Here is a 12421-nt window from a genome sequence, read left to right as displayed (position 1 = left end):
AATGGACATGGATGGCAGGAACTTTTCTGGAGAAAGTAGAGTTAGTAGATGGGGGTTGGGGGAAGGGATTGGGAAGAGAGGAGAGAGGGAGGGGGATTGTGATTGGCCTGGGAAAAATTAATTGGTCAATTAATTAATAAAAATGAAGGAAACTAGGAGGGGATATCTGGTAATGGCAGCATCTAGAATCTTAGGGACGTGTTCTGAATCTCCACTGTCTTTGGATAGTGAGAGGGAGCTCAACACTGTGAGCTCCTGTGCCAAGGTGGCCCTAAGTGTCACCTGTATCTATGGGCACATCAGCATGGTGGAAAGGGACGGCTCAAAAAAGGGGAAGGGCCATGTAGTAGAATTATTTGTTTAACTATGCAAAGATGTTTTACATTTGTTTAATTATGTAAAGATGTGTTGCTGTTTCACCTTGCTTGCCTAAGGCACCTGATTGGTCTAATGAAAAGCTGAATGACCAATAGTGAGGGAGGAGACATAGACGGATTTCCGGGCAGAGGGAGTAAGTAGGAAGAGGAATTTAGTCTTGAAGAAGAAAGAAAAAGAGATGCCAAGGAGACTCCAGGGGTCAGTCAGGTAGACACAGAGGAAGCAGGGAAGTAGGGTGTACAGAATTAAAGATGGGTAAAAAGCCCTGAGGCAAAACATAGATGGGCAGTAGCTGTTCTGAAGTTAGATTCAATTTTCTATAAGTTCATAAGTCCTTTTAAGAAGACATTTCAAGGTCTTAAGTTAAAAGAGCTAGTGGGACAAGCCTAAGCTAAGTCTGAGCATTCATAATTAATATTAAATCTCCATGTCTTTATTTGAGAGCTGGTTGGCAGCTCAAAGATAAATCCAGCTACAGCGCCATGCTCACAACCTCTTGTCTGAGGAAATACTCTGGATTCCTCTGGGTCTCATGGTTACCAGGAAGAATAAGCTACTTCAGGGTTCATAGCTCCAGCAATTCGCTGGTCTCCAATAAACACCCCATCGCGCTGAGATCACTATGCTAGCCATCTCCCGTGACAACACCGCCAGGCTCAGGTCTCATATCACAGGGGGCTCAGAAGTCAGTCGTATGGGGTCAACCATTGTCACATTCACCAGGTCGCTCTCACCCACGTGGATCCAGGTCAGAGCCCCAGTGATGCTGATCCAGTCAGAGCAGTTTTCAGCCTCTCGTCCCACTGCATGTCTGGACAATGAAACCCTCGGAAGTCATCTTTACTGTGAAATTCTAAAATCATATTTATTCACCAATTCACAGAAGTGTCATAACGACCACCAACATGAATCAGTTTGTAGGCATTTACAAGCCAAGGCTGAAAATAAATATCTGTCTGTGTTGAATAGGCATTTAACAAATTACTCAGAAACTGCAAGAATCGAAACTGTTAGAAATTTAGAGTTTGGGATTCGGGCATGATAAGATCACAGCCATGGGAAGAAACTCAACTGATTCTCCCAGAGTTTATTTTTCTATTAAATCTTTATGTACATGTACACTCTCAGCATCCTTCACTCTGCATCAGTTAGACTCTGGTAGGGCAATTAGGCAGGGAGAAGGGACCAAGGAAAGGAGTGGGAGGGTAAGGTTTTCCTTGGGTCCCCTGTGGCTGGTCAACCTTATTGACCGACAATATAACGCGCTGTTCTGAAGTTAGATTCAATTTTCTATAAACTCACAAGTCCTTTTAATAAGACATTTCAAAGCTTTTGCATTGTATCAGACTCATACACACACAGTAGCATAGTTACCAAATAAATACATTTGTAGACTAAGAAGATTCATTCTTGGAGGCAGCTCAAGTGGCTCAGAACATGTGTGCCAAGAACACGCTGGATAATCCCCAGGTGAAGCTGGCTCTGGCTATAGACACACCAGCTGCACAGGCCTAATGGCCACTGCCCAGTCAGGAGTGGGTGGAAGGGGAGATCCATAAATGAGGGTGCTCTGTCTCTCTGCAGGGTGGACCCCAGAGAGGCTCCAGTAGAGCAAGCAGCCTGTCTCAGGCCTTTCCCATCACTGAGGTTGAGGAACAGGCTCAACAGGCTCAAACAAACAGGCTTCTCACACAACGTTTTTAAATGGTGACATCATCTCCAGAGATGGGAGGAGGGAAGGGCCTGAGATTGACTATACCCAGAATCTTTATATTTCATCCCAACATCATGACTGAAGAAGGCAGATTCAATAGTACCTATCAAGTCCATAGGGAAAGGCAGAGACAATGGTAGGGTGGGCAGACTCTATCCTGCAGAAACAGCATTGCAGGTATTATTCAGATAGTTCTAAATGTGTGTAAGCCACTGTCACTGTTCACTGCCAGAGATCCAGACCCAGTGTCTGTAGCTGTCTGAGTACTGCGTGGACTAATGGGAATTCACAAAGGCGTCTGTAAGCTAGGAGAAGTGTGTGGTCAACCTGCTTCTGTATGGCTCAGTCAATATGGGGTTTTGTGATCTGTCTTCACCAAGTAGGGACAAGCTACGTGCTTCACTTCCAAATGTTTACGACTCCTGCTGTGTTCCAGGTGCTTTTTCCAGGGATTTGAGAGCTAAAAGCAAATAACAATAAGAATAACCTAAGGCTTCTGGAGGATTAAAATCTGTTGGGACTAATGACCTCTCTTTATAAATCTCATTTCCATCTTATAGATATGCATATATGTACATACATATATATTATCAGTATCCCTTCATCTAGTTATGTCTGGTATCTTATACTTAATATTCTAATTCCTTAAACTAATGGCCCATCGTATCATTACGACGCCTCCTTACATACATTACAATGCCCACGCAATAACATAACAAACTCTGCTCTAGTAACTATAGGTTTCCTTGGGTACAGCCAGCATCTATATAAGCTTTCTTCTTTCTATTCTCCACCTAGTTTGCTCCAACGCCCAGCCATGCCCATCCAGCTTAGAGCACCAACTGCTCTTTCTCAGAAGCAGATCATACAGCAACCTGGCAGGCAGACTGATCTGTCATCCACTTCAAGGGGCTCTGACTTGTAAAACCATTGCAGTGACTGCCTCTGTGGTTACATGGTTACACTTACCCATGATTCCTTTGACACATGAATGTAAGTGTAAGCACAGAGCAGTACCCTCGCTTCTTGGTTGCTCCCCCTTCTATCGCTCCTAATCAACTTGTTCCCTCTCCAACTCCATCGCCTTCTCGGTCAACATTTCTTCCCTTCCGTTACAAGCAATTTACTTGGGTGCCATAACTAACTTCCTTTCCCCAAAACTTATGCTCTGTTTCCACCCTCGGGAGTATTCCTGTGAGAGTGCCATCAATATTTCCTCCAGGCTGTATCATGGAGATTGCATAGTGGTGAGAGTCACACCCCAGCATTCCCTGATGGCCAGAACTGATGCGCTTTTGCCTCATGGTGAATGCATGCATTTTACTAGGCTATGTGACTCATGGATACCACTGAACTCCCTTAACCCCTGCCCCAGGAATCCTTCCAGAGGGCAGAGGCTACCTTCTTGTCCACCCTCATCCCTTTCCCACAGGAGTGCTTGAGTCTTGACCTAAAATCCGCGGGCTGATTCTCTGCCTTTGCAGATAGATATTACCTCTTTGCTTCGTCTTCTGACAGCTCGTTCTGCTGGGGAAAAGAACCCTCAATAGTTATGTGTTTGCTTGCCATGTCTATTCCCGAAATGCTCAGTATAAAAGGTCCAGGTAACAGAGGTGCGTTTTCATTCCCAGATAAAAGCAAACAGACATTAAAGCCAACACGATTTTGTTCCTGGGATTAATACACACCACCTGCATGCTGGAGCCTCCCCTGTCTGCTGCCCTCTTCTCGTTAGACTCTCGGGACTTGAGCTTCACAGTGATGAATTCTGCCACGGCATAGCTGATCAGAGGCTTATTAACAAATTGAAGGCTCCATTTCCTCAGTCCCATGATCCATGGGGTAGAACAAATGGGGCTCATCAAGACCTAGCTATGCTTGCTCCTGGCTTTGGGGGGATACTTCAACAGGTCCAATGAATTCCCTTCCTGTCGGCTGTCACCTGTCCTTCCCCCTTCTCTTCTTCTCCCACTCTTGACTTTGCAAACGACAACTGATAACACTAAAACTGGGCTGGAGGAGTCTTTCTCCAACAGGCATCTTAACTTCAAACCATACTCCTACTCTGAGGCCAGATGATCTCTGGGACTCTATTTGATTCAATATCTGTTGAGCCCATGATGTAGCACATGATTGGTTGGTTACATCCTCAGTGCAGGACCAGGGTCCTGGGACACATCAGTTATTTTTTTCTTGCTTAGGGAAGAGGCAAGTGGAGGTAGGAAACGTAGGGAGGGTCTATACTGATTCCATAGGTCTTGTTTTCTAGGGTATTCTGGGAAGGTAGACTGGGACTCTTGGGGGTGGTGCTACCTCAGGCTTACCATGTCACTAGCTCAGAACTATCGGTTCATATATTCTGCTTGTTGACTGCACCACCTGTCTCCTTCCTGGGTGGTCTCTCCTTTCCCCCAATACCCTGGCTGGATCTGATCTCCTGCTCCAAGGGCGAACTGTCTCCTTGCCCTGCCTGAACAAACCTGCCAATGAGCATCCTGCTTCCAGGAATACTTTCCATCTCTTTCTGTTCTGTCCCTTCCGAGGCCTTCGTCGCAAATGGCTGGTGTGTAAGGGAAACACAAAATTGCCTTAACTGTCGGGACAGAAGTGTTGTCAGCGGGGATTTCACTCTGAGAGGCCAGGCTGTAAAAGAAAATTTCCTCTACTTGGTTTTCTCTTGCTTCCCACAGGTAAATAACAGGCATGTCCTACATTTTTTTCCTCCGCTCCCATTTCTTCTACTTAATGAAAAGGGTAGATTCTAACTTTTTAAAGATGTGTAGTCTCAGGCTCCTTTTGGAGTCCTTAGGGGGCTCAGGGAAGCATCTGTGAGGAGGGACGTTTCTGAGCACAATGGGGTCTCTTGGCTTATGTGCCCTCACCTCTGACCTTGACCCTGAGATTTCGATATGTAGACTTAGGTCACAGGCACGGTAACTGGTAAAACAGTAAGGAGTTCCAGCTGAGGGTTTATGGTGCTTGTACCATAGATCTTATGCTGGAAATCAGGCCCAGGTATCTGGTCATTCAAGCAAAGGGCAATGGTTGGGGCCTGGTGCTTACCTAGACTACAGGAATGAGATTCCCATTGTAGATAAAGCTGCTGGTTTGGCTGTTAGGTTTTTTTTCTATTTTTAGTAACATGGCTTACTGTCCTGTCAAGAGAAGCAATCCTTTCCCCATCCAATTTAGTGTTTGCTTTGTGACTGCATTCCCCCAGTCTCATTACAAATGAATAGTGATGTAGCAACCTGGGAGTGTCCTTGAAGGACCCTGTTCTCCGGGATGCACGCAGAGAGCAAAGTGGCCTCCTAGTGGCCTGGGCTCCTCCCTGCAGCCTCTTTGCTTCCACACAAAACAGGCTTTATAGGCCAGGAACTGGGCAAGCTGGGTAGGTGGCCTCCCTGGGGCTGGGTGAATTCAGTACAGCCCTCCTAGGCAGTGTCCCTCCTTACTGTAGAAGGGGCATGTGGGCAGGGATCGCCTCACACCCAGGCAGAGGAGAGAAATTGGAATTGGGACTCGGTTCTTTGAAATTATTGCTCCAGGGGTGTGAATTGGGGCCCTGCTCTGTTTTCCTCTCGGACTGTAGTAGGAGCTTGTTATTTTCTCCGATTGTTAGCAGTCCCTCCCAATGCTAGCAGACGCTGGTCTCTTCCTCCACAGCAGCGGTTCTCGACCCCTGGACTACCTGAGCAGCACACTAGAGAACACAGTTTGCTGAACCTCACCTGGGGAGTTTGCCTTCCCAGTTCCATGGCTGCTGTCCTCACCTTGCAAATCACACAGCCAGAGGACTGGACCTGGGCAACATGGTGAGCAAACCTCCGCGGAGCCTTCAGAGCTCCGGCCTTCATGTGAGGATGCTCACATCAGGCTGGCTTTGGCTGTCAGCCTCCCACCCTCTTACACCCCCCCCCCCCCCCCCCGCCCTGTTCATAACCTGTCCGCTCTGCCTGGCTGCGGCTCCTACGTAAGGACGTCCTCTGTCTTAGTTTTACCAAATCTCAGCCATCAGTCATATTATTTGGGCATGGAGGGAAAGGCTTTCTTCTATAAGCGATCTAAACCCTGATAATGAAGGAGCATTGCAGAGCACAGTGCTCACTTCCCTAAAGATCTTCTCTGTCTTTTCATAGAGGCCCTTCAGCACCCCTAGGATCTTTCCTGCCATCTAACTTCAAGCAGGTGACTGCAAAGCAATTATATTCTACCCCTGACCATCCTAATTGCTTGTGGACGCCTCTGGCATACAAGACCGGGGATCCTCACAAGCAAATCTCTGTTTCATTTAATCTCTCTTCCCCATGCCCCAACTTTGAGTCTAGCCCTCACGGGTGCTCAGAGAGGACTTGCTGAATTGGCTGAACACAACCACAGAGACTCCCATCGGCTAACAGACTGACACAGCAGCCATCTGACTGTTCTCTGAGAAGCTTGTGGAGGTCCTTTCTGTGTCCTTTGTTACCATGGGACAAAGTCAAGCTTGGTCCTACGCCCTAGCTCCTCTAAAACCAACTCTCCCTTTCCACCAGTGTTGGAAGGAAGCTAACGCAGAACAAATAAAGACAGTCAAACGAGGGTGCTGGAGTTGACTTCTAAGCTGGCATTGCTCATTTCCTCTCCCTGCAGCTGGACAACGGAAAGCGGTTACATGAAAATTAAACCGTGCCAAGGGCTTTGGCTTGTCAGCCTCGATAAATGTCTGGCCCAGATGGAGACGCCTGCGCCATCACAACTGCCTGAGCACATTGCAGGAGAGTCTGGGAAACCCCAGAGGCTACATGTTATGTGAACATCTTCTACAATTCACTGGCAAATTCTTCTAAAGAATTAGATTTGTTCCCTCCCATTTTTATTTATATTTATTTATTTATTTTGCAAAGCCAATCTGATTAATTTAAATGGGGGAGATGATTAAGAAAAAGCACTCCTTTCTTTGCTGCTAATATCGAGTCACGGAGGCAAGAAGACGGTTCATTTTGCAGTGTGCCGGGTAGGGCTTTCTGCTGATTGTGTTGCTATTGATTCAAACAGCCACAGGTCTTTAGGATCATTTTTAGAGCGAAGACATGAACAGGGCTGAAATGAAAATCAGTCCCAGATAATGAACACTTCTGCTTGGAAATCATTATGGACTGAGCCCTGCTGGGAAGGTGCTGAGCCTGGGGAGTTAGCTCCTGCTTCAGCAGAGGAGATAGTCAGTGCTCAGTGATTAGCCAGTTCCCTGGGTCCAAGGCATCCGACCCTTGGGGATATTTGTCTGATTTGATCAGTTCAAAAATAACAAGTGGGATTTCTGTTGGTTCGCATATTTATTTATTTATTTATTTATTTATTTATTTATTTATTTTTTCTCCAATATTCCGTGAACTTCTCAGAGAGTTTTCAGGAAGAGCCTAGTGTTTTTCAGCTGTTCAATTCAAGGCACCGTCCACTAGGCACGCTGGTATAGTTTTTCTCCTGGGAAATGGAGGGCTACTTCCTGTGTATTGTGGGTACTCACATGGATTTACCTGGTGGCTAGTTTTCTCAATGTCTTGCAGGCTAAGTTTTGTGTGGGAAATGAGAAATAAAGAGAGTAAAAGCTTTATGACATGAATTGAATTCAATGAGTTCAAATTTCCTCTTTTTTTTTTTCATAAATCAACTTTCCAGGGAAGCTGATGGAGAAATGAATTGGAAAGTCTCATTGTTTGGGTATTGCCAGTGGCTTCTTTCATGCCATAAGGTGGGACTCAACAGGAGCAACAGAGAGAACAAATGCTTACTGCCCTAAGTCTCTCCTTTCTGGATCTTTCCAGACATAAGCTGTTGATCTCTGATGCATGGGAAGGGGGCACTAGCAGAGGTCGCCTTCATAGAGACTCCGGGTCCCTGGAAGACTCCCTTGATAACCTGAGAACCCATGGTCTAAACTAAGCGTGGCAGACGGATGGCTAATTGAAGAAAGTTCTCACAGAAATCACAGATTTTGCTTCTGTGTGACTTGGAGCCTTGGCCAGACTGATAGTATTTGTTTAAATCTGTTAGAATACAATCAGCTTTCCTGGAGAGACTTCTTCAATGGGCTTAATGGCTTTTCTCCAGTGGGGCAACCCACTCTGTGCTGTCTCTTCTAACCTCATCCTCCTTTTTCTCATCCTCTCTGTCTTTTAGGTTGCCTGAGCATGGCGGTCTACCTGTTTTCAGGCTCAACCTATTTCCAAGCTCTGAATAGCAGACTCAGGTTGTCCATTTGGCCAGCTAACCAATGGACTAGTCTGTGGCCAAACCAATCAGCTGCTTCTCCTGGGACTGAGTCTGCCTCTCCTTGACTGCTCATCTGTCCCTGAGAAGTCACAGAGTGTCCAAATCATCTGGGAGTTCGGGTTTCAAAAAACCACCCTACAGAGCCTGAGAAATGCCAGTGTGATTAACATCTTACACTTTTGGCCAGAATATCTGGTGGAAGGCATATGCCGTTACCTACCACTTACCTGGATGCCTGCTAAACCTGGTTATTTTATGACACAACCCCTCCTTGATCTTACCCAAGATAACAAGTGAGTGTTGGGAACAGGATAAATGCCTCTGGCCCCAGTAGCATCATTTAGATGCCTCAGCTTTGGAGTTGGCATATAGAATGACCTTGTGCACTGCCAGAGGAGGGAAAGGCTTTCGTTTCTTGTTATCACCATTTCCCTGCAAATAAGTCCAGCCACCAAATGCCTCCTGCATTGACACATCTTTGCTGGTTTACCCTAATGCTTCCTAACCTCCATCTGCTTTCCCCTCCTCCACCTCATACAAAACATAAAGGTCTTCTAATACTCCAAACAGTTCACCTAACCACGAATGAGCAATGCAACCACAAGAGGTAGCCCGGGGCACGAGAACAGCTTTCCACCCAATTGGAACTGAAAAGTCAGAGCAGAACAAAGCACTCTCATAAACCCTAGACTTAAATATTTGCAATCAAAATCTCATTCAAAAAGGATTGGTTTTAAACATACAAAGTGTTCCCTTTACTGCCATAATTTTGGGAGAATTCAGTAGCTTCTAAAATGCCTGACTGAAGAATGTCTTTTTATTTAAATAATGGGATTGGGAAGCCCTAACTGGTCCTGTAGATTTTTCCCCTTGTAAATGTACAGAAAGTGCTTAACAGAAAAGGGGCATTTGATTGGGGGTAATTCATGAGAGATGTGTCTATTTCCCAGCAATGAATATAAAATCTCAAGTTTCTTCCAAGAAAGAAAAATTAGGGCACCGATTGAGTTGGTAAATGTGTCCCTGTTCACCCTGTGTTTTCTGTCACTTCCTTCTCCTTTCTCCTGTGTAATTCCCAGGCTTGTTTGTGTGTCTTCTGTAACTCTCAGGTCCTCTATGGGGAAAGGCCTGTCTCCTTCAGCTTCATGCCCTCCCCACTGGAGAGTGCTTAGCACATACTGGGTACCCAGGAACGTATGTTAATTCGACTGGGAGCAAAGGGAAGTCTATACCTCTGAACGGACTCTGAGCAGGACACTGACTCTGAACCTCAGTTTACTCAGCCCAGAAACATACCCCCTAACAGATTTCTCAAATATTTCCCAAGGTTACTTGGAGGCTCAAGAAAGAGAAGGTGTGCATGAAACGCTCCAGGAGACGGAACTACAGCATGCGGTAGATCTCTCCAGCTGGAAGCTGGCAGAGACCTGGCATGGATCCTCACTGCCCAGAGGGCTGAGCAGAGGACTGGACGACATCAGTCCCAGCCACTCTCCGAATGTTCTGTTGAATGGCATGGGGGAATATTTAGTTCAACCCCAAAGTTATGTGACGAGAAACTGACAGTGGACGGGGACAGAGCCACTTTGGGATGGGCCTGGGGAAGAGTGGGATGAGGAGGATGGCCTAAACAGATTGAGAACAAGAGGAGCTCAAGGTGTTTGGAGCAAACATGTTTTCAAAGCCTTGTGGGGCCCTTGCCACAGCCTTCATTCTTGCCTGCTATTCTCTTGGCCGCAAAAGATTGTCTACCAGTTACTATAGCAACAATTCTCCTCATGAAGTGCCCATGTTAGAATGGAGATGGAAAAGTCTTCCTTATTAAAATAAGAAAAAGAAATTAGGGTTTTGATATATTTGCCCCCTATTCAAAGCGTCCCTCCTTTTACGAGAAGAAAGAAGCAGCTGCTATTATTACGAATACGCTTTGAATTACTAGCAGTTAAATTTCCCAACTTCCATTGCAGGCTGCGAGAGCCCATATTTGTTCCACTTACATCTGAAAATGATGTTATTTCCTCGAGAGAAAACAGTAACCTAGGAGATAAAGGACCACAGGCTAGGTGGTGGCAGCCTTGTCAACCTTCAGGCTGCCCTTATCTAGGGGAGTCCAACCATATCAACCCACTGTCAAAGCAGATTTCCAGCCACTATGAACCTTGCTGGGTCACCCCAATAGTCCTTTCTCGGGCTCCTGACAATAGCCAAACTTAAGCTGTCACCCGAGCAGTGCCTGTGTGACATGCTTCCTGGGCCCCGAGGTTCTGTTTGGTGATAGCCCCCGACAGGGCCACCCCACTTACCCAGGCATCCCTAGGCAGGTCCGAATGCTGGTCAGTAAGCCCTTTGATGAGGATCCATGCTACTTATGGTCAAAGACCAACTAACTTTTGGTTTTGAACTTTTTTATACTAGTTTATGTAGTCTTAGAAAGAAGTAAAAAGAAAAGGCTCTCAAAGCTAGGAACTCTGTGTGTGTGTGTGTGTATGTATGTGTGTGTTTGTGTGTGGTGTTTGTCCATGTACAGGTATCCTATGAACCCTTCCCTGGAAACTCAATTCTGCCTCAACAAAGGCTTTCTTTTCAATTCTTCAGCTCTAAGACCTTAGGTTTATGAGATTCCATTGCCCTCCCTGTAAAAAGCAACCTGGAGACCAAACCTAGGGAGGACCTGCTGGTGTAGGTGGAGAAAGGCTGTTTAGTTAAGTACATACACAGTGAGTTACAACCCAAGGAGTCTGAGAACACTAACTTTGGGGTGGTAAGTGACAAAGGTGGACTTTTCCCCTGCAGAAAAGAATGTGTTCAGAACTCTGTAGACTGGGTGAGTGACAGGATTCTGGGTGATCCCAGGGCAGTGAGGGCTACAGGACAATGGAACCATCCTGAAGTCCTCACTGACGGTGACACTGGGCTCTTGGAACTGCCCTACGGCTGGGACACCAGCAGTACCCAAACCACAGAGGGCAGATTCCGGGAAGCCGATGTCCTTCCCAGACCTGTCATAGAAATCAGAGGCGAGTGTGACAGGCTTGGGTATACATTGGGTTGGGCTTTACAAAAGGGGCACACAGGTTGGTCAGCAGAGCTGTGGGAGCTAGTAGGGGAGAGTGGAATCATCCCACTCTAGCTGGGCTTGCCTCGTGCCACTCTGCCCATGTCTGCCTCTGCCGGTGCCTTCCTCCTCTTCCTCTTCGCTGTCGTCAGAGCCGCTGCTGCTGGAGCTCACACCTTCCTCTGCTTCCTCTTCTTCCTCTCCTTCAGTCTCATCTTCCCCATGCCCTGGTCCTTCATGTTTCTGGACGCCAAGGACAAATGAAATATACATCAAGGACTGGGCAGGGTCCCCTGGGAGCTCTGTGCAGCAACGACTTAAGACTCTTGGGATTCATTTAACTCAAAGCTAAACCCCTTACTCTGCCTAGATAGGATCTCTGGGAAAGAGACTTGGTAGAGGAAAGTCAGAAAGTCAGATAAAGGTCTAAAATAGCAGCAAATCCCAGGACACATAGTCAAGGTAACGTATTAGTGTCACTGACGAGATGGGCATTTAACCAACAACGTCACCTACTGAATCTTTCAGATCCTTTAATTAGAACTTTCCGATCTTAACTGTTTGCTTCCCAGGGGTACAATCATGCTTAATCTTGGACACCTTTCCATGTGGGAACCTCGTATCCCTGGAAATAGAAGGTTGTCTAAGCCAAGGTGCGGGTGTACTGTAATGAGAAACTATTCTTTTGCAAAGGCCAAAGTTTAGGTCCTCACTTTCCCTGCCTGCCTCCTTATGCCATAATTTGTGAATTAAAACTGCACGCTACCCTCTCCAGTTCCATTTTCCCTTCTGACAGCTTTGTGGTGATTGCAGCAACATCCTTTTTTTCTGGGTTTATGTTTTGAGTTGGCAATTCAGGCCATGAGCGATATGTTGCCTTGTGTGGCTACGTAGATTATCTGTGGCTCTTTAGATTATCTTCTGTCCACTTCTGTCTCCTCCAAACCCTTCCTACGAGGTTTTCCTTACATTAGTGTCCCCTAATGATAGCTATTTTGATGAATGGCAGGCCCCCAAGAGTC

The 12421-nt window shown here is 46.3% G+C and overlaps 1 protein-coding gene across 2 annotated transcripts in view; it reads right to left on the bottom strand.

Moving 5' to 3' along the window:
• Positions 1–1217: 1217 nt before the first annotated feature.
• Positions 1218–12421, bottom strand: part of Clstn2 (calsyntenin 2) — a 580398-nt gene continuing 569194 nt past the window's right edge. The window contains exons 17-18 of one of the 2 annotated variants that reach the window (XM_041676753.1): positions 11485–11642; positions 1218–2552 (exon numbers count right to left, since the gene is read on the bottom strand). In XM_041676753.1, coding sequence (XP_041532687.1) covers positions 2492–2552; positions 11485–11642 — 219 coding nt within the window. In that variant the 3' untranslated portion in view covers positions 1218–2491. Of the gene's footprint in view, positions 2553–6029; positions 11643–12421 lie in introns of those variants that run through there. The other variant, XM_041676754.1, reaches the window with a different exon arrangement.

The sequence above is a fragment of the Microtus oregoni genome, unplaced genomic scaffold (assembly GCF_018167655.1).
Source record: "Microtus oregoni isolate MIOR12 unplaced genomic scaffold, Mior012 000028F_ref0000031, whole genome shotgun sequence".
Classification (NCBI taxonomy): domain Eukaryota; kingdom Metazoa; phylum Chordata; class Mammalia; order Rodentia; family Cricetidae; genus Microtus; species Microtus oregoni.
The sequence above is the reverse complement of the archived record's forward strand: the minus strand, read 5'-3'. Positions and strand labels throughout refer to the sequence as shown.